The 22,809-nt window shown below is 35.2% G+C and overlaps 1 protein-coding gene and 1 long non-coding RNA gene across 3 annotated transcripts in view; one reads left to right on the forward strand and one right to left on the reverse strand.

The window, feature by feature from the left end:
• Positions 1 to 6,883: 6,883 nt before the first annotated feature.
• The window catches only part of LOC127856006 (rRNA N6-adenosine-methyltransferase METTL5-like), a 30,231-nt gene continuing 14,305 nt past the window's right edge, over positions 6,884 to 22,809 (forward strand). The window contains exon 1 of one of the 2 annotated variants that reach the window (XM_052391971.1): positions 6,884 to 6,974. In XM_052391971.1, the coding sequence (XP_052247931.1) occupies positions 6,917 to 6,974 (58 nt within the window). In that variant the 5' untranslated portion in view covers positions 6,884 to 6,916. Of the gene's footprint in view, positions 6,975 to 15,211; positions 15,291 to 22,809 lie in introns of those variants that run through there. The other variant, XM_052391970.1, reaches the window with a different exon arrangement.
• Positions 13,158 to 15,386, reverse strand: LOC127856008 (uncharacterized). Its single transcript, XR_008037815.1, has 3 exons — positions 15,140 to 15,386; positions 14,579 to 14,785; positions 13,158 to 13,551 (listed from the first exon to the last, which is right to left on the reverse strand). It is a non-coding gene; the product is annotated as an uncharacterized LOC127856008 (long non-coding RNA).

Raw genomic sequence — 22,809 nt, forward strand, 5'->3', positions numbered from 1 at the left:
TTAGTACGATACTGGTTGTTTGATGGTCTTACACGGTGACCATGCTTACGCTTCTTACAAAGTTATAATTTATGACAGGAATGACGTATTAATTAAGATCACTTAAGCTTCTATAGTTCAGTACGACAACACTACGTATAATATCTATTTCTAGTATATAGCATGATATTTATTTGTCCGTAACTATTGCCCTCGGATTAACTCCTATAATCGGTCAGAGAGTGTAGTGACCAGAGTGTATCGTCACGTTCTGTGGTTGTGCCTTTGACAATAGTCGAGTGCCTCAAGCAAGCACACTTGGGAAAGGAATGGCGACTAGCATGACATTCCACATCCCTTTTATACAAATAAGTAAATAAAGTGTACATACACTATACAAAAGTTGCTTAATTATATTATGCAATGAATGCGGCTACCGTAAGAATATTATAACAGCATTAATGGGCTGTATTTGCTGGCTTTTTATATAGGAATCACTTTCCCAAACCCTGTCTTTTTTATCTTAATTACCCCTGCTGAATTGAAGGGCTTAACATGTTTTATTTTGCGGTGTGTTGTGAGAAAATGAATATTTACTACAGGCGAGGTTACGTTTGAACTTGGCAGTTAAATGAAAAACTAAAACACTTTTTTTAATATGTGCGCTCTTATATTTCCCATCACTCTCTGGGGCATTTCACAGTTATTTGAAAATCGCAAGCGACTAATGACCGAATATTAGACTTAAATAAGATTTGTCATGATCATAGATGGAAACGTACATCTAGGGTCAAGGTCAAAACGCAATGTCAAATATTTGTCATTGCAGCGTGTATTCCATACTAAGGTTATCACTATTATCTTGTTCATATTCATGCCCAAATAGCCAGACAATATGTCGCGTAGATAGACCATGAATGCCTTTCACACTTCAGTTTGACATCCCGGTGGCAAATGTGAACTATACGTGAAATACACGTTTCCTCTGTTCGCCCTATACATTTTCTGAGCAGTAGATGATTTTACTACAAGATAAGTATTGATGCAAAGCATCAAAGGACTCGGGAATTGCAGTGCACAAGGCACTCAATGAAGTTACATGGAACGATTTTTTGCTACTGTAAATATTTTTATATTGGCCGATTATTTTTAACAAAATAGAAAAAGATACTGGTATAACCATTATCTATGATTTTGTGTTATAACCCCAAAATAACCATTATTTATGATGTTGTGTTAAAAGCCCAAATAACCATTATCTATGATTTTGTGTTGTAGCTCCCGAATATTTCATAGTTCAATTTATTTACATTGGTTTCCTTTTTTAACTGGTACCCGTGTGCAGTTTTAATTAATGGAACAGAACTGTGTAGGTTTTAAAAAATCTGCTTCATCTTGTAAGCGTAATTTCATATTTTTTCAACTTCAAGGGGAGGTGGTTCTGAACTTATTCTTACGTTGCTCATTTACATTAGGGGTTGAGATATGGACCATTGATATGAAAACACTGTAAAAGTTTGAAAAAAAATAAATAAATGAAAACTGTAAATTGAACAAAAAAGGCTGCATTTCACAATACTTTGAAATTCAGTAAAAGATCATAATAGATTTATTGCTCCGATATTCATCATTTGCAATAGGGTTCGAGTAATACTGATATAAAAACACTTAACAAGTTTGGAAAGATTCAGACGAAAGATGTGAAATCTTTTAAACAAGTGGAAATTGTTTAATTTGTCAAATTTAATAGAAAACAATGTTTGACTTATTGTCCCGATGTTTCTCATTATAAATGAGGTAAAAATGCTCATTGATATGAAGACACTGTAAGTTTGGAAAGAATCTGATGAAAAATGTTGACATAATCACCTAACCATGCAGTTTTTCACTTTAATTTTTAAATTCAAAGAGACATCATTCTGGACTTATGGTCCCATATTGATCATATAGAGTTTGGGTTGGGTCTTCATTGATAAAAAAAACCTGTGAAACATAAGAACAATCGGATGAAAATTTTTGACTTCGAACAAGGATTTCAAAATTTCTCAAATTTTAAGGAAGATAACTATGGACGTAATGATCGGATAATGCTAAAGGGCCCATACCACCTGATTAGTAATACGTGTCGCGCTTCGCGCTCTTTATGTGGTTCTTAAAAAAAAAACTCCGAGGAGTGCTTGACTCTAGGGAAACGGGATGCTGGGACACAGCTCCTCCTTGATAAGCGGTTGCTTCCTTTATCGCAACTCATTGTTACACTCAATAATACGTGTCGCGCTTCGCGCTCTATATGTGGTAGGGATAGGCCTATGATAGACAACCATAAAAATACATGGATAATAGATGTGTTGTTTGCATTTATTTGTTAATATAAATACACGTGTATTTTTATAAGATATTTAAGTGATGTAAGAAATTTTAGTTAACGTTGTCACCACGTTGCATCCATTAATTTTAATTAAGATGTCCAATTGTAGTAAAATGGATTTTAAAATGTCTACATAAAATAAAGTATTATTATTATTTATTAACCTGACTGAAAAAGTATCAGCCGCCGAACTGTTCCGTTTGTGCCGGAACCCGGGGTTGAACCGGGGGCCTTTAGATGACTATTGAGTTAACGACTTCAGTCTAACGCTATTCCAACTGAGCTATTCCAACTGACATTTACATATGTACTGTATTTGGTGAAGATGTGTATAGCGATCGTTATTATATGTCTATTAATAAACTTATACATTGTACGTTTTCTTACCACTACGCCTTCCAATAAACTTGCTTACGCGATAGGTCGTCAAATATCGTACTACATTGATTCTCCACTAAATAAGCAAATTAGAAAAACCACAAAATAAATATATTTTTTGATTATCATTTTTATACAAATCATCATTTGTTTTTATACAAAACCAAAAAGTTTCGCATATTTGCCCAGTCCCTGTGATCTTTCCCCTGTGATCAGTTGTGGATCAGTTATTAATTAAAACAATTAGCTTTGCATTATTGGCAATTAATGTTGTAATAAATGTAATAGGCACAAATGCAGTACTAATTTACACTAATTTACACAAAAAATCACCACTATGCAAGATATTCTTAAAACAAAAATATATAAATTGATCCGTAAAATAACTTCACCCATAACCGAAAAAAATGCATTACATACTAGCCGCCGCCCTCCAGGGCGACGCCAATAACATGAGATTATTATTCCACACGAATAGGCGATGTCGCGTGAACATGAACTATAGATGTATGTCAAAGGTCAATGTCACAATTGGAGGTCGCCGTTAGCCTGTCAATGTAGCCCGTTTTAAAGCGATGTGTTTGCTGTTGTTATTTAAGTTTAAATCAACGTTGTTACTAGCCTGTAAATAGTTTTCATCGTTCGTTTTCAGAAACTGGAATTTCTAAATGCGAAAAATGTAAACCGTGATATTTTTTTGTATTTTCGATGTTTAACCCATTTATGCCTAGCGTCTAGAAAATTTGCAAACAGCGTAGACCCAGATGAGACGCCGCATGATGCAGCGTCTCATCAGGGTCTGCGCTGTATGCTTAAAGGAATTTATGTAAAAAAAATATTCTAATATAGAAATAAATATACTAGAAATCCCTAATTTTGGAAATAAATTGATCCAATTTAGAAGGATCGGTGAGTGCACTAGGCATAAATAAATGGGTTAACTTCTATAGCACTTTCTGTTTCATATATCGACTGATAAAAGCACTTTTTCGGGAAATACATAATACAAGCAAAGAAATTAAATGCATACCTCTGAATATGTATCCAAAACGTAACTTTCATTCGTACTGAAGAACAAAACTGGGACATTGGTTCACAAGTATGGGTTTATATATTTCAGATTTTAGTTTGGGCCATGTCCTACATTTACAGACTTAGAGGCCATTAACTTTCTTGCACTTCCAGAGTATTAAACTAATCCTTAATAAGAAGGATTAGCGTAAATTGTCGACCTTCTTTCTCACTTCTTACGAATTCCAATATTCTGTGAAACAAAGTAGTACATAAATTTTAGTTCAGATAACTTGCATGTATTTTCTTTACCTAAAGTAGTATATCGGTATATAACTCGTTGACGACATAATGCAATGCATTCCAGATGTGTTTTTTAATATTAAGTAGCCTTATCACGAACAACATTATATTAAGTTTCTTACCATGATTGTTTTTGGTAATTTTAAGGTTGCGAATTTAAAGACCCGGTTTCACACACTAGAAGAGCACCTGTATACATTCCTATGTGGATGATCAAGTGGAAACTCAGCTAGGGAAATCTACATGAATTACACATGGTTAATATGTACATGATTATAAACTTTAATGTAAAAACTCTTAAGTAAAATGTCTTCAAAGTACAGTACCCTGAACAAAACACACACAAAGTACAGTACCCTGAACAAAACACACTTCAAAGTACAGTACCCTGAACAAAACACACATTTGCCAAGTGCAATACTTGTAAAGGTATGTTTAGCTTTTTTAAATGTAATAATTGACTGTGTATTTTGTTATATCTGAAGATTATTTATTTTACAAAAAAAATCAATGCACATAACTGAAATCATTTTATGTCTATTCAATCTATTGTATTCAGATTTTGTCCATTACAAATGATAACATATAATTATTATACCGTATTTCTTATCTGAACATTCACTGCTAAGGTCATCAATATACTGCTCTTACGTTGACAGCTAGCCGACCATTTTTAGAAGCATTACATTCAAAACAATATCGAGATCAGTGCTTTCATTTATCGTTTTCGCCAACAATCAACCGAATTTTGCGATAATCAGCATATCCACTACTGCCTAAATGCTTGCGTCAGTTTGTCTATTGAGCTCCTCGCGAGGGAAGGTCATTAATTGGTATTTAAAATGTGGCAATGGACCTATCTACAGATCTAGCCCCTCTGGTCTATTGTTCTTATGGCTATATCTGTCATCAGGATTGTCGTATGGAATTAAAAGAATGTACGTGCATTAGTGATAGGCTATTTCATCAGATTGCAAGACCATACATGTAAAGGATTATCGACTAATGTACGCATATTATCGAACCCTTTGTCAAATTCGTGTGCGTGACTTTCATATTAAATACTTGAATGAATGAATGAATGAATGAATGAATGAATGAATGAATGAATGCATAAATGAATGAATTATTGAGAGACTGAGTGAGCGGGTTGGTGAGTGGTAGGGTTGTGGGGGTGAATGTGGATGGGTGAGTTAACTCATGAAAGAATGAATAACTATTACTATTACTACTACTACTACTACTACTACTACTACTACTACTACTACTACTACTACTACTACTACTACTACTACTACTACTACTACTACTACTACTACTACTATTACTACTACTACTACTACTACTACTAACTACTACTACTACCACTACTACTACTACTACTACTACTACTACTACTACTACTACTACTACTACTACTACTACTACTACTACTACTACTACTACTACTACTACTACTACTACTACAGCTACTACTACGGATGTTGCTGCAAAATATTGCAAAATTCCCTGTTTTTATTGTCTGCATGTCGGCCTTAGCTGAGTCACGGTGGTTAGCGTGTGGCTAGGATATTAATCAGTAAAAACATAAACTTCTGTGGAAAACAAGAAACCGTCGGAGACGGGTGATGCTCCCCAAAAGTTTATTTGTCACAATATTGCACTATATATTCAGATAAAAGGAAACGTCTTGAGGGCACAGTAGTTGGGGGGACAAGAATTTGTTTATATAAACTTTCAAAGGGCAATAACTCTGTGAAAAACCATCCGACCAGAACCCGCTGATAATATGCACATCTCCTCTTAGTAGTGAAGCTTCCCATAAAGTTTTGTTGAATTCCGGTCATTAGTTGTTGAGAAATAGCCCGGACAAGAATTGCACTATATGTACAGTTAATGAAAAATTTCAAAGGGCCATAACTCTGTGAAAAATCATCCGACCAGAACCCGCTGATAATATGCACATCTCCTCTTGGTAGTGAAGCTTCCCATAAAGTTTCATTGAATTCCGGTCATTAGTTGCTGAGAAATAGCCCGGACAAAAATTGTGCACGGACGGACACACGGACGGACGGACACACGGACGGACACACGGAGGGACGGACGAAGCGGCGACTTTATGCTCCCCCCAAAAAAATTTGGGGGAGCATAAAAATCACTATCAAATATATATTATTATTATTATTTTATAGTGATTTTTTTTTCAGAGTGTTATTTGTTCGATATAGATCTAATTCGTTTTTTATATTATTCAAAATGATGTTTTTACCAGGTATGTGTATTAGTATGCACGCTAACCACCTGTGAGCTTCGTATTCATACTAACTTAGTGTTCAGATTGTCAGTAATGGTTACAGTATACTAAATAAGCGTTTGATGTAGGCTGTACTCTCTTAAAAAAATATCATAATTGACTCGAAGGCGTGTTTTAAACGTTCGGGTTTTATCGTTTGGAGATAGTGGTATGGCATGAATAACTGTTCACTAGTAAATACATGAAATTTGATAAATTAAGAGACTATAGTAAAGCATTGCACTGAAAAGGGTTACATTCCACTAAGAAACGGCCGGAAAAAAATTGCAAAAACAGTCGATTTTGATTTGCATCGACCTCTTTCTTGGTTTGAACATCTATCTATCTATCTGTACTGTCTAACTCCCCTTTCGGGTATTATGGCATATCTTTTTATTGCATAAATCGATTCCGCTCAGAATGGCCTTTAAGAAAAGTGTGATTATGGGGGTCTCTGTCTATGTGCAAAATGTGTCATTTATGTTCGCTCAAAGTTGTCGCTTTTACATTGAATTATATTGGGAAACGATTTAGTATATTATGACCTACTGCCAATTCGTCGAGCACGCGCTTTGTAAAAGCTTATGTTACCTCCCTTTGTTTTAAATTCGCCAAAGTGTTTATTTGTAAACCAAGTGACAGGTATTTATTGAATCAATATTTTACATCTTAACTAAAGTAATTATAGATACAAGCAATTTTTATGTCCCCCACTATAGTAGTGGGGGACATATTGTTTTTGCCCTGTCTGTTGGTCTGTCTGTTGGTCTGTCTGTTTGCGCCAACTTTAACATTTTGCAATAACTTTTGCTATATTGAAGATACTTTAGATAGCAACTTCATATTTGGCATGCATGTGTATCTCATGAAGCTGCACATTTTGAGTGGTGAAAGGTCAAGGTCATCCTTCAAGGTCAGAGGTCAAATATATGTGTCCAAAATCCCTCAATTTATGAATACTTTTGCAATATTGAAGATAGCAACTTGATATTTGGCATGCATGTGTATCTCATGGAGCTGCACATTTTGAGTGGTGAAAGGTCAAGGTCAAGGTCATCCTTCAAGGTCAGAGGTCAAATATATGTGGCCCAAATCGCTTATTTTAAAAATACTTTTGCAATATTGAAGATAGCAACTTGATATTTGGCATGCATGTGCATCTCATGGAGCTGCACATTTTGAGCGTTGAAAGGTCAAGGTCAAGGTCATCCTTCAAGGTCAGAGGTCAAATATATGTGGCCCAAATCGCTTATTTTATGAATACTTTTGCAATATTGAAGATAGCAACTTGATATTTGGCATGCATGTGTATCTCATGGAGCTGCACATTTTGAGTGGTGAAAGGTCAAGGTCATCCTTCACAAGGTCAAGGTCATCTTACAAGGTCAAACATCATATAGGGGGACATTGTGTTTCACAAACACATCTTGTTATTCTAGCACTTTTATATTGCAGTTGTTACTTGTATAAATAGTTTTCATCTGAAATAGAATAAAAACAACGATCTTAAAATTATTGTAAAATATATTGAACAAGTGTTAGTGTCACTCACGTTGGTAAAGACTTTAGAACATAGTCTAAGAAAACATGCTTTCCATGTGAGTTTCGTGACGTATATGCAGCATAAATGATTAAAAATTTTGGTAAACTAATATTATGTGCATGATTAAGATATCCTTACATACATGCATCTGTTGTCTGGGGCATTATTTTGTGTGTATCAGCTCAATGAAAGTCCAATTCAGTAAGCAGACAGTGTAAGGTATAATTTAAACGGTCGGTATATGAGAGCAGATGCAGTTTGAAATTCTCCTTTTATAAGCTGACGTCGTGTTCAATCACGTGTGTTGCATACATGCCATTACGTCCCGCATTGTCCGGGATTTTCCCGGAAATGAAGAAACATTGTTGTTTTGGTTTATGTAATATATAACAAAACGTCTAAAGTGATGTCTTGAAAAAATGCCAAATTACCTTTTTTAAATGACTTACTTACCTTTTTAATTTTATTGTTTAATTGTTTCATATTTTGCTATTATTTTAATATTTAGTGTTGACTAATGCTTTATATGAATTTTAATACAAACAAAATAATTTTTTAAGCTTTTTTGTTTGTCTTCCATCTTTTAGAGAAAAAATGTGTAGAAAATATACTTCTGTCAACGTGACAGAGACCTGTTTTATAGACCCTATTTTGTTGTGCATGCTCCCATGAGTGGTTTGCTTTTTTAACATGCGCAAACAGGAAAACAACCCTGGATACCTCATGCAACGTTTCACTGTTGATTTCTCACATTTATGAAATCCATCTTATAATAAAGGGATATTTTGTCAGTAAAATACTTGCCAACCAATAATGATCCCAAATTGATATTACAATAAGTTGTTAGACATAGAATCTTAAAAGTGGGCCCGTCCTGATCATGATGGTGACAATGTTTGCGTTTAATGATTCATGTTCTCATGAGTTTTGTTCTGGTCCATTGATTTTGGGCGAAGTTATGGGCCTTGGACTTTTTGGTACGTAAGTCTACGTAAGATGAAGTGTGAGTTGCATTCCGTTCCATTGATTTTTTGAGAAATTACATTCCTTGAGCTTATGCATGTTCTTAAAAATAACACTTTTACCAAAACACTTTCAGATACTATGCAAGGCCCATTACTTTGTCAAAGATCAATGGACAATACATTTCCAATGCTGTTTTCAATTGGGATAAAGCTTATGTGTGACTACAAAGCACAGTAGGGGGCCTTGTGTTTAACAAAAGCAGCTCTTGTTCATCTAAGATTTAGGCAATTTAAGATATGGGGTATCGCTAAATATTATACTATTGTCAGTTTAAGATATTGTTCATGGCTCTCCAGGGCTCTCGGAGACGCTTAATTATGTGTATTTGTATGCATAAATTTGAAAAAAGACAAATGTTCCAAACCAATCGAGAGTCCCTGGTACACACATTTTTTTTCAATAAAAATGTATAAAAATATCGAAAATTGCGTCATATCAAGCAGATGAAATGTACTGAGATTGTCTGCCATTCAAATCTGGACTGGTTTTCAATTTGGTTTCATTGTCAGCGTAAGCATTTAAACAAAAAGCGAAACCGGTCTTCACCATAGTAAGCGACCACGCGTGACCTTTTTGTTATGGAAGCGCACATGCTAGCTGGGCCAATCAATATCAAGCTCGCTTACACCTGAGATAACTTTGTTGAATGAAATGTTAGAATGGGCGGAGCTAACGGTTCATTATCCAAGTTAGACGCAATATATTGGGAGTAAGAAAGCACGTGATAACACAATGTTTACAAAATGCTTCCATGCTTCCAATATAGTCAGTCATCATGTATATTTCCTGAAAAAAGAGCTTTTGTGATCGCCTTTTGTCCGTCGTGCGTTGTGTGGCTTCAACATTTGACTTGTTAACTCTCTAGAGGCCACATTTATTGTCCAATCTTCATGAAATTTGGTCAGATGATTGGTCTCAATGATATCTTGGATGAGTTCGAAAATGGTTATGTTTGCTTGAAAAACATGGCTGCCAAGGGGCGGGGCATTTTTCCTTATAGGGCTATATATGGCTGTAGTAAAATCTTGTTAACACTCTAGAGGCCACCTTTATTGTCTGATATTCATGAAACTTGGACAGAAGATTTATCCCAATAATATCTTGGACGAGATCGAAAATGATGCTGGTTGGTTGAAAAACATGGCCGCCAGGGGGTGGGGCATTTTTCCTGATATGGCTATAGTAAAATCTTGTTAGCACTCTAGAGGTCACATTTAATTTTCGATCTTCATGAAACTTGCTCAGATGATTTGTCCCAATGATATCGTGGATGAGTTCAAAAATGGTAATCTTGGCTTGAAAACATGGTTGTGAAGGGGCGGGGCATTTTTCCTTATATGGCTATATATGGCTGTAGTAAAACCTTGTTACATGTAACACTCTAGAGGGCACATTTATTGTTTGAAACTTGGTTACAACATTCATCCCAATGATATCTTGGATGAGTTCGAAAATGATGCTGGTTGGTTGAAAAACATGGCCACCGGGGGGGCGGAGCATTTTTCCTTATATCGCTACAGTAAATCCTTGTAAACACTCTAGAGGCCATAATAACTTTCCGATCTTCATGAAACTTGCTCAGATGATTTGTCCCATTGATATTTTTGATGAGTTTGTAAATGGTAATCTTTGCTTGTAAAACATGGCTGCCAAGGAACGGGGCATTTTTCCTTATATGGCTATGTACATGTATATGGCTATACTAAAATCTTGTTAACACTCTTGAGGCTTCATTTATTTTCTGTTCTTCATGAAACTTTGTCAGAAGATTTTTCCAAATGAAATCTTGGATGAGTTTGAAAATGGTTACCTTTGCTTGAAAAACATGGGTGCCAAGGGGCAGGGCATTTTTCCTTAAATGGCTTTATATGGCTATTGTAAATCTTGTTAACACTCTAGAGGCAACATTTATTGTCCAATCTTCATGAAACTTGGTAAGAAGATTCATCCCAATAATATCTTGGATGAGAAAAAAAATGATGCGCTTTGGTTGTAAAACATGGCCGCCAGGGGGCGGGACATTTTTCCTTATATGGCTATATAAAAACCTTGTTAACACACCAGAGGGCACATTTATTTTCTGATCTTCATGAAACTTGGTCAAAAGATTTGTCCCAATTATATCTTTGATGAGTTCGAAAATGATTTTGGTTTCTTTAAAAACATGGTCACCAGGGGGTGCGCATTTTTCCTTATATGCCTAAATATGGCTTTATCTAATTGTTAACACTCTAGAGACCACATTTATTTACCCATCTTCATGAAAGTTGGTTACATGCATGACATACATTCTTGCCAATTCGACTGTACAGACATTTTTGATTTCAGAATTAAATATCTGGCTTATTTAGCATTTTTCGACACATGTTCTTCATGTTAACACTCTAGAGGTCACATTTATTATCCGATCTTCATGAAAGTTGGTTACATGCATGATATTCATTATGGCGAATTCGACGGTACAGACATTTTCAAATTCAGAATTAAATATCTGGCTTATTTCGCATTTTTCGACACATGTTCTTCATAACTTTTATTTTAAATTACATGTTTATTGAAATGTATGACCTTGTTAACACTCTAGAGGTCAATTCAATATCTGACTTAATTCGCATTTTTCAACACATGTTCTTCATAACTTTTATTTTAAAGGGATCTTTTCACGCTTTGGTAAATTGACAAAATTGAAAAAAGTTGTTTCAGATTCGCAAATTTTCGTTTTAGTTATGATATTTGTGAGGAAACAGTAATACTGAACATTTACCATGGTCTAATATAGCCATTATATGCATCTTTTGACGATTTTAAAACCTAAAAATTATAAAGCGTTGCAACGCAAAACGATTGAATAATTTGGAGAGTTCTGTTTTTGTCGTTAAATTTTGTGAAACTACGAAGATTGCTTATATAAGGTATAAAATACATCAAATATGTGTAATCGGCGGAATAGCTCAGTAGGCTAAAGCGTTTTTACTTCAGGACTCTGGCTGGACTCCAGGGGTCACTGGTTCGAAACCTGGTCCGGGCAATGTTCTTTTCCTTTTTTTAATTTTATTCTTGATTTTTTACTGGAGCTTTTACGATCCAATGTTTACACTTATCGATATAAAGCATTTAATGAATAAGTTAAAAAAATGCCAAAATCTGTGAAAAGGCCCCTTTAAATTGAAATGAAATGTATGACCTTGTTAACACTAGAGGTCATATTTATTTTCCGATCATCAGAAACTTGGTCTGAAGATTTGTCCCAATGATATCTTGGATGAGTTCGAAAATGTTTTTTGTTGCATGGCCACCAGGGGTGGCGCATTTTTCCTTATATGGCTATATATGGCTTAAGTAAAACCTTGTTAACACTCTAGTCTAAATTAGAAAGACTCTTTTGATTGAAAAAACTTGTGTAAATTCTTCTTATTTTTAGCTCACCTGAGCACAACGTGCTCATGGTAAGCTTTTGTGATCGCCTTTTGTCTGTTTTGCGTCGTGCGTTGTGCGGCGTCAAATAAGGTAGTTCACAAGTAAGAGGCTAATGTTGCCGTTTAAGAAATATGAAAGAAATTTCTGTAACAAAGTGAACAGAATTGTTTTTTGTCAGTCTGTGAAAAGAACTGTTACAAGAACTGCACTAGAAAAGTATTTATTTTGAAACCAGCAGTAAAAAAGACATGCATTTAAAAAGTGGTGCATTACAAGCATCAGTCATTAACTAAATATGTAACAGAACAGATGTACAACATTCAAAAGATTTATTTACAGCAGATTTTTTTCATGTGAAGTCACATTTATTCCACAGTTCACAAGCTCAACTGTGGCCCCTCTCAGGAAGAGAAGAAGGGTGACTAGCTAAAATACACAAAAATACTACGTGACACAAATGTTTACATTACACCATTAAGGACATATCACTTTCTGAAATGGTCAGAAGTCGGTGGGGTTATGTTAAAGAATAATTCCTTATATAAGCATTCTATATTAAGTTTGGAACAATATGCACAATTAAAATAGCAAATATTTCAGTGATACATGAACCAGTTCTAATGAAATCTTTCAAAAAAAGTAAATAATCACATATTTATACCTTAAAAACCACTTTCTTCTTGGGCGACCAAAGTGCTTATTTTCTTATTTTATTCATAAATCCACTGTTACCAGCTGGAACATACAACACTGTAGTGGTTTTTAAGGTGAAAATATGTGATTGTTTACTCTTTTTAAAAGATTTCATTAGAACTGGTTCATGTATCACTGAAATATGCTATTTTAATTGTGCATATTGCTCCAAAATTAATAAAGAATAATTATATAAGGAATTATTCTTTAACATTTCCCCATCCACTTCTGATCATTTCAGAAAGTGATATGTTCTTAAAAAGACTTATTTACAGCACATTTTTTTAATGTCAGACTCAATTTACATTTAGCCCACAATTTCCACACGCTCAACTATGGCCCCCCTCATGAAGAGACGAAGGGTGACTGGTGCATTTTGTGCTAGGAAAGTGTCAATGTCCTCTCCAGGAAGGGCCAAACTCAAGGTCTCACTGTCTAATGTGAAGCATTCCCCATTATCTGCCAGGAGTTCTTTTTCTCTTGGTCCCCGCCAACACCTTCAATGGTGAAATCTCTTGCTTCTAATGGAGCCTCAGAAGCCTGAAAGTACATCAAAATAGTTCAATTATGAATTTATTACTACAATGTATTAAGGGAATAACTATTTTAACGCAATTGTCCCGAATGTTATAATGTCGCTTATTGAAAGATCATTAAGAAATTGACAGGGCATACGTGTCACGAACGAAAATTACCATGTGCAGTTACTGCATGTAAGTAAAGTTCTGTTTAATGTTTTTGCATTTCTGAAGACAATATATATATGTATAATAATATTGCTTAATGCTATATATATATATTTTAATATATACATTAAAACATAATAGTTAAATATGATAAATAACTTATTAGTGATAACCGCTTGCATTAAGCAATATTTTGTAGAAAATCATTTATGTCTAAATGTAGCAAAAGGATGTGTGACCCACAAAAAAAATGAAGCAAAATGAGTAAAAATAAATTCTCTGGTTAATTTTCATAAATTTTATTAACGGACTGTAAACATTTATGCTTGTATTAAGGACTTACAATACTGTTACAATTATCAAATGTTAATTGACAATGACTTGAAATTTTAAAAGGTTCATGTCTGTATATACATTAAAACATGATAGTTATATATGAAAAATAACTTAATAGTGATAACCACTTGCATTAAGCAATATTTTGTAGAAAGTCATTTATGTCTAAATGTAGCTAAAGGAAGTGTGACCCACAAAAATGACGCAAAATGAGTAAAAAAAATTATCTAGGTAACTTTCATAAATTTAATTAATGGACTGTAAAATTATGTGTTTTCATTTATGCTTGTATTAAGGACTTACAATACTGTTACAATTATCAATTGTTAATTGACACTGACTAGAAATTTTAAAGAATTAAAGGTTCATGTCTGTTCCACAACTTGCAACGGATTGCTCATCCATTTGTCATACTTTCCATTAACACTGACAAATTCTCAAAAATAGATTCCTGAGTGGTGGCATAAGTGTTGAACAGTTAAGCACTATGTAAAAGAAAATAATAACATATATTTGTTAGAGTTTATAATTGCAATCTAACATACCTGGATGGTGCTTCTTATGGTGAGTGACAGCGAAGTCTCCCCTCTGTGTACAGCATTTGTGACCTGTATAAATGTTCCTGTTCTGTGGAGCATGTCACATGCCTCTCGCCAAAAGATCAGTTTGATTCTGCGACGATTGTCGGAGATTGTGATATCTTTCACTCTTGTCTATGTATTCCCAAAATTGACCTGTCTTTCCTGGTCCTCCTGGAAAATTTTAATTTCATAGCACAGGGGAATAAGATCATGTGTTGGTATAATTCCAGTGTCCAGTCAATTAAACATGCTTCAAAGTGCCTAACATAAACAAATTCATACAGCGAATAATTTACCAATTTTTAATTAAGTTGCGACTGATGTTTTTACAATGTAAAAAAATGCAAATGATTTTATGCAAATTGAGGGGTCAAAGGCCTCTTCAAAATGACAGACTAAAGGCCGTTAAGAGCCTTAACATGTGGTTCCTAAGATTGTAGTATTCAGTTACAAAATCATAATTTTTACATATATACAGTTACAAAATCATAATTTGTATAGAAAGAAAAAAGTGTATTTACTAACCTGCACAATGTGTCCCCTAACAGACACAAGTGTCTTGGCAGGGGAGGCAGCTGCCTGTTCCAGGCTCATAAACAGGGCTTCTGGGGGATGAACAAGCCTACTGGCTTCAGAAGTGTACTCATCCGCTGCATCAATGTGAGAAGTGGAGAAGGTTCGTGAATCCCGGGTCACAATTACTGACCCATCAGCTTTCAATATAAAATTTCTTATAACTACTGATAGCCCAGCTTGATAGCGTTGGAACTGAGCACTGTCATAAATGACAGCCTTTGTTGCCCCAGTCATGTCAGCCAATCCTACAATCAAGGAATGGCGCTGGTCTCCCCCACTAGTGTAGGTGGCTGGTCCCTTTGTTGCAATGACCCTGGCCTTGAGTGTGCCTGCATGGGACCCAGGGTTTCTCTGTTTCATAGTTGCTATGTCAGAGGCTGCAGCCATCTGCAAACAAAAATGTTATCACAGGTATTCAGTGAACGCACAATCTTGCATTTTGAGCCAAATAAGGTAGTATTGCTGATGTTTTTGACTTGTACAATGTTTTTCATTAGGTCTTTTAGACACATTAAAGGAGCCTTTTCACAGATTTTGGCATGTTCTGAAGTTATTCATTATATGCTTTCTATTGATAAATGTAAACATTTGATCGTAAAAGCTGCAGTAAAAAATAAAGAATAAAATTTTAAAAAGGAAAAAAAAATTGCCAGGAGCAGGTTTCGAACCAGTGACCCCTGGAGTCCTGCCGAGGTCCTGAAGTAAAATCGCTATTACCCTCTCGGCTATCCTGCCGAGTACACCCTACCTGACGTATTTTATACGTTAAAAGCAATCTTCGTGTCACAAAATTTAACGACAACAACAGAACTCTCCAAATTACTCAATCGTTTCGCGTTGCAACGCTTTATATTTTTTAGGTTTTAAAATCGTCAAAAGATGCAAATAATGGCTATATTAGACCATGTTAAATGTTCAGTAATACTGTTTCCTCACAAATATCATAAATAAAACGAAAATTTGCGAATCTGAAACAACTTTTTTCAATTTTGTCAATTTACCAAAACGTGAAAAGATCCCTTTAATTAACATCCTGACCTGCTACTGGTCAGTGAATATTTCTTGGACAAAAGTTACGTATGTTTTTTTGTTGCTAACTTTCAAAATAATTCGAAACACTTAATACAAAAGTTACTGATACGTCCTGGGTTTGTCTTTTACGAGCGAATGTAAACAAAATATTTTTTGATGTGCGCTTGCGCATGTAATTGGGCCATTCAGAATCCTAGCAACGGAAGTATAACGGTCAGTATCTTAACAAAAGCATAATCGCCAAGACCGTAGCATCAGTTCGGAGCGTTATGACGGCGAGCTACTTTCGTACAAAGTCATATCTTCTTTACTTTCATTTTTAAATCTATTATTTTTCTATCGTATACAGAATTCTATTCTTCTAAGCAAGAAGTAATTTTTAAAACCGAACTCCAAATATAAACGCTACAAATCGGTATAAAGTACGCACATGTCAACCGTAAATCTAGATTCTAAAACGGTGTGATATTTGCAAAAGTTAAAGTTATTACTCGACGGGCTGCCCAAATTAGAAGTAATACTTCATATATATTTATATAGATCTATCTGAAAACTACGAAATGTCGGCTTTCTATGATAATTCGCCCGAGACACAAAAGTAAAAATAAATAAAAGTTAGTAAGGGTACATCAAAATGTATGACCTCGGTGCGTCGATGTACGCTAATCGATAGCTACTGGTTACGTAACAAAGTATCGACAAGCTTAAACGCGCGTGGGTTTAACATAAAATGTGTATTTCTCGTGTTTAACTCGCTATACATCCATTAATAACAACGGACAAAAACTAGAAGTTATATTTTTTGAAAGAGGAATTAATAAGCAACAAGATAACGTATAAACCAACACATTCGTATGTTTAGATTTTGCATAAATTTGAAATGACTACAGTAAGGGTCAAATATTCGTTTCAATCCCTGTCAATTACGCTCCTAGTTGCAATAATTCAACTCTAAGCTTTATAGCCCAATGGGCTGCTTCGAGTTGCAATGCGCTCTCTCTTGCCCATTGGTGCAAAATGTTATCAAAGATGCAAGGGTTTAGGATCACTGAAACTGCAAGAACTTATTAAAATTTACCTATCTAAACCACAAACTTATCTATATGGTACCATTAAAGCAAGAAATAATTGATGTCATGGACTTAGGTTTTGTTTTGTACGCTGTATCCGCCATATTCGAAAATTGACCCAATATTGGTAAGGTCACAGTACACCAATATTTTGCACGTCGGGTTATGTGCTCCAGCCTATAAAGTCGATAACGATGTGGTATATTCGATACAGAATACACTGTTTCAAATATAAACATAAACATGTCAGCGAGAAAAGTGTGTTGAAACATCGTCGTGTTTTTATAGGGTGCATGCAAAGGATGACATCCGTAGGTAGCCGTTCAGGTAAATTTAACAAGTTTATTCATTATTTTCCTCAATTGTCTCGAACGACGTCTGTTTAGTGAAGCGCACGGATTCGCTGCGCTGAACTGCACCTATGTTTATGAATGGGTGCATATGGACTGCCAGAGCCGCCATAGCAAAAATTATCAAAGGCTCTGGGAGTCCATTTAGATGGACTATTACGCTCCGTGCCTAAAGATAAACTTTTAATATGAAAATTACCTCCCTTGATTTGAATATTAATGGGTTGCATGCCTGGATATTTTTTATTAACACTGCAAACATCTCTAAATTGATTACATCAACTCCGTACATTTAAATCAGATAATTTAATTAGTGCCAAACAACTCAATTAATGTACACGCTTATCGACTAAAGGTGCGATAATCCCTATTCATACCAATTTAACGAAACCTCCAGGTCACAATATACTAAATAGTTTCCCTATATAATTCAATGTAAAAGCGACATCTTTGAGCGAAAATAAACGCAACATTTTGCACATAGAGACCTCCATAACCATGCATTTTCTTAAAGGCCATTCTAAGCGGAGTCGATTTGTGCAATAAAAAAGATATGTCATGTACGAACCAAAAAAGAACTTGTCAAAAGTCAAAATCACCTGTTTTTGCAACTTTTTTTTTCAGCCGTAGTATAGTGGAATGTTACCTTTTTCAGTGCAATATTTTACTTTAGTCTTTTAGTTTATCATATTTCAGGGATTTAGTAGTGAGCACCTATTCATGCCCTACTACTTTCTCCAAAAGATAAAGCAAGAAGAATATATTAAAGTGTACAACATGCCTTCGAACAAACTATGATATTTTTTTTAGAGAGTACAGCACTACATGAAACGGTTATTTAGTATACTGTAACCTCCACGGCATTACTACATGAAACGGTTATTTAGTATACTGTAACCTCCACGGCATTTACTATATAAATCCAATTTACCGAACTTGTCATTTACCGAAACCTCCATAACTCAAGTAAGAGATTGAAATACAATAAATTGAGCCGTGCTCTATTACAGTAGACGAACGAAAATCTCAGGCAGTCAGTTCGGGTTTCAGTTAGGGATTTCTTTTTAGCATGCGCGGGGTATTATTATCGCCCGCATGGAGGTCGCATTACATTCCGACGCAATTTGAAAACATCACACTTGTTTAACTTCTATACAAGCATTTAATTTTTTTTTCCTGTCAATTTCAAGAATACAAACGTCTGTAAGTATCTGACTAAAAAAAAATGGGTTGCAGCGTTACAATACACGAAATAAATAGAAAGTCCGGTAAATACTGCTGTCCGACAAATACTTGCTAACCAGTACAGAGCTGAATGCGAGATGAACGAAATGTTGAGTTTTTGTTTTATCTTGTAAACTTATTTACCTTTTTCAAATAAGTGACCGTATAAGCCCCGACTTTTCCCATTACCTATGTCAAAAAGTACTTTGTATCCTATCACCAGATGAAAATCGACAGAATAATAACGATCGTACACAATTGAGCTATGAACTAATGCTATTTTTAGCTCACCTGAGCACAACGTGCTAATGGTGAGCTTTTGTGATCGCCTTTTGTCTGTCGTCCGTAGTACGTTTTCCGTTGTGCGACGTCAACATTTGCCTTGTTCACTCTCTAGAGGCCACATTTATTGTCCAATCTTCAAGAAATTTGGTCAGAAGATTGGTTTCAATGATATATTGGATGAGTTCGAAAATGGTTACGTTTGCTTGAAAAAAATGGCTGCCAAGGGGCGGGGCATTTTTCGTTATATGGCTATATATGGCTAGCCTATAGCAAAATCTTGTTAACACTCTAGAGGCCACATTTATTGTCCTATCCTCGTGAAACGTGGTCAGAAGATCCATCCCAATGATATCTTGGACGAGTTTGAAAATGATGTCGATTTGTTGAAATACATGGCCGCCAGGGGGCGGGGCATTTTTCCTCATATGGCTATAGTAAAACCTTGTTAACACTCCAGAGGCCACATTTATTTTCCGATCTTCATGAAACTTGCTCAGATGATTTGTCCCAATAATATCTTGGATAAGTTTAACAATGGTAACATTGACTTGAAAAACATGGCTGTCAAGGGGCGGGGCATTTTTCCTTATATGGCTATATATGTCTATAGTAAAATCTCGTTAACTTTCTAGTTTGCTCAATTTTCATGAAATGTGGTCAGAACATTGGTTTCCTGTGTAGAAAAGTTTGGTTTTATTATGTCAATATTATGTGACATTAACTGTATTATTTCATTTTTATAACACAGAATTTTCATAGTTAACATAACTGTTTTAGTCATTAGCACTTATGATAAGCCTTTCAACTAAGATAACTGAAAGAAAGACAACATGTACATGATTTTGCAGTATTTATGCAGTATTTATCTCCCTTGTTTGATCTGGTTCAGTAATCTATTTTTAGTTCTGCTCTGGCATTTGGGAAGATATTGATCATCGATAAATGCACTGTTATGAGGGAAAATTGACTACTCTGCCATTGATCTCTTCTGAACTGTATAAAATAAGCTGTTTGGGCTGATTTAAACACCTCTTGATGCTTTCTTGAAAAGTTAACAGCTCTTGAAAAAGGTTGGAATTTTGAAATAATTAATAATCTCTAAATTATTTTTAACACCAGCATCAAGACATTTTGGCATTATTTTCTAAATTATTCTTATTATTTAGATTATTTCTATTTGGCATTTTCTAAATTAGAAATACTCTATTCTACTTCAATAACTTCAGTAATTTTTTCATATTTTTACATTTGATCCACCGAAGTTTCCTTATCTCCATAAATATTGTTCTTTAGATTAAATTAGACCTATTTTGTAAACTAGGTTTTTGAAGCACTTTCTAGACTAACAGTAACTTTAATTTATGCCCCCCTTCGAAGTATATTGCTTTGCTCATGTCGGTCGGTCTGTCGGTCCGTCCACCAGATGGTTTCCGGATGATAACTCAAGAACGCTTAGGTCTAGGATCATGAAACTTCATAGGAACATTGATCATGACTCGCAGATGACCCCTATTGATTTTGAGGTCACTTGGTCAAAGGTCAAGGTCACAGATGAAGGTCACAGTTACTGGAAATAGGCATTTTAAGGATTTAGCATGGTTCAAACAAGGGAAACAAATACCGTTTATGCATGTTCATTTTGTTACAGCATTTGCCTCCCTTGTAATTTATTTCAATTTTACCAAATGTAAGGCTAACTGCATTTTTGTAATGCATTGTATCAATAAACATCGGGCAAAAGTAAAAAGTAAAACCACCACCACCACCACCACCACCACCACACACCACCACAACCACCACCACCACCACCACCACCACCACCACCACCACCACCACCACCACCACCACCACCACCACCACCGTTCACAGTGACAAAAAACGTATTCACACAATTGCTGCTACTACAACTTATAGCCCATATAGGGGGCATGCATGTTTTACAAACAGCCCTTGTTATATCAGTTTTTTGGACAGATTTTGAACTTCTTTTTACATTCATTAAGGTATTTGCGGTATGTTTTCTATTTTTGTAACGATACATAGCTTCTTAAGACATGGCTTGTATCTGTTCTTAATTTTCTGTCATTGTTCTTCATTTTCCGAGTTCTTTGAATAAAAATTAGTTATTTTTGTTAAAGCTGCCTAGGTTCACTCATAAATAAATTCTTTGAGTGTATCAAGGCGACCCTGACTGGACGCCTTTAGTTAATTGAATTACAACCAGTCAGTATAGTCATCCTGACCGGAAATAAGAGTTCGTCAAATAAATAGTTCCGCATTACATAAGTGCTCACAAAGTTACATAACTTGTAACCGTCCTGTGACCGGTTCATTTGCGTAAGCGAAGGAGACCGCACCACCACACCTGACCAGGACAGTTGAGTTCGATAATGGTTTGGATCGATAAAAAACATGGCCGCCAGGGGGGTCTTTTTCTTTATATTTATATAGTAAAAAAGCTTGTGAACACTCTAGAAGTCACATGGTTTGCCTAATCATCATGAAATTTTGTCAAAACATTAGTTATGTGGATGTCTCGGACGAGTTTGAAAATGGTCATGATCAGTAAAAAAAACATGGCCGCCAGGGAGTGGGGCAGTTTTCTTTATATCTATATAGTGACAACATGTGAACAGTCTAGAAGACACATTTTATTCCCAATCTTCATGAAATTTGGACATATCTTGGAAGAGTTAAAAAATGGTTCAGGTCTAATAAAAAACATGGCCGCCAAGGGGCAATTTGTTGTTTTTTCTTCATGATACTTGGTTAGAACATTTGTTCGATTGATATCTTGGGCTTCAAAGAACAGGTCATTTCTTTTTATCTCAGGTGAGGGACTTTGGGGCTTTCAGGCATCTTGTTTATATAATTGTGTAGCGCAGAGAACATTAAATTCTGTTGATTTCGGTTAAAAGTTTCGTTGGTATTTTTTAACACAATTATATCGCGAATAATTTGATATTTCCTCTAAATTAATTTTAAATCAAACACGCCGTATATTTATCATAACGGTCTGTTAGATGAGTAATTATTGCATCAGTAATTGTACTGTATACTGATTCAAGAGAACATCTGGACGGAACTGGATTAAGTGTTGGGCGTTATGTAAACACGCATAGCACGTCTACTGACCTATTGTGGAGACTGCTCTCTGGGGTGTGTTGACAAAATAGACATAACATATGTGATTGTGAATGCAACTCTGCCGATTTGGTCTGTAATTGCCGGTAATATATTGTTTTGAATGTCATTATTTAAATCAATACATTTGCTGTCTAAATCACGGGCCGAATAGTGTAAAACGCGATTTTTTTAAATTGGATAAAAAAACTGCAGTCGGGGGTAAACAGACACGATCGGTCGGTTAACCGATGAAGCAAACATGTTTTTTAGGCCTTACTTTTGATTAATAAAGTGTCCATTCTATGTGCCCTGGTATGTTTTTAATGTGTGCCATGGGGTTAATGACATTTGATAAAAAATGTGTTATGTTAATTGTATCATGACCACTGATTAAAACTAGACATTCAAGTAAGGACTAGTGGCATGTGGGTTTTTCGGCGTAGCTGTACTAAGCCAGCTTTACACCTTACCTGACCTTTGTAAGTGTCCAATAAAATTCAAATAAAATTTCCCGCGGCTAGGTACGAATGAA

Source organism: Dreissena polymorpha, chromosome 13 (assembly GCF_020536995.1).
Source record: "Dreissena polymorpha isolate Duluth1 chromosome 13, UMN_Dpol_1.0, whole genome shotgun sequence".
In the NCBI taxonomy this organism is placed as follows: Eukaryota; Metazoa; Mollusca; class Bivalvia; order Myida; family Dreissenidae; genus Dreissena; species Dreissena polymorpha.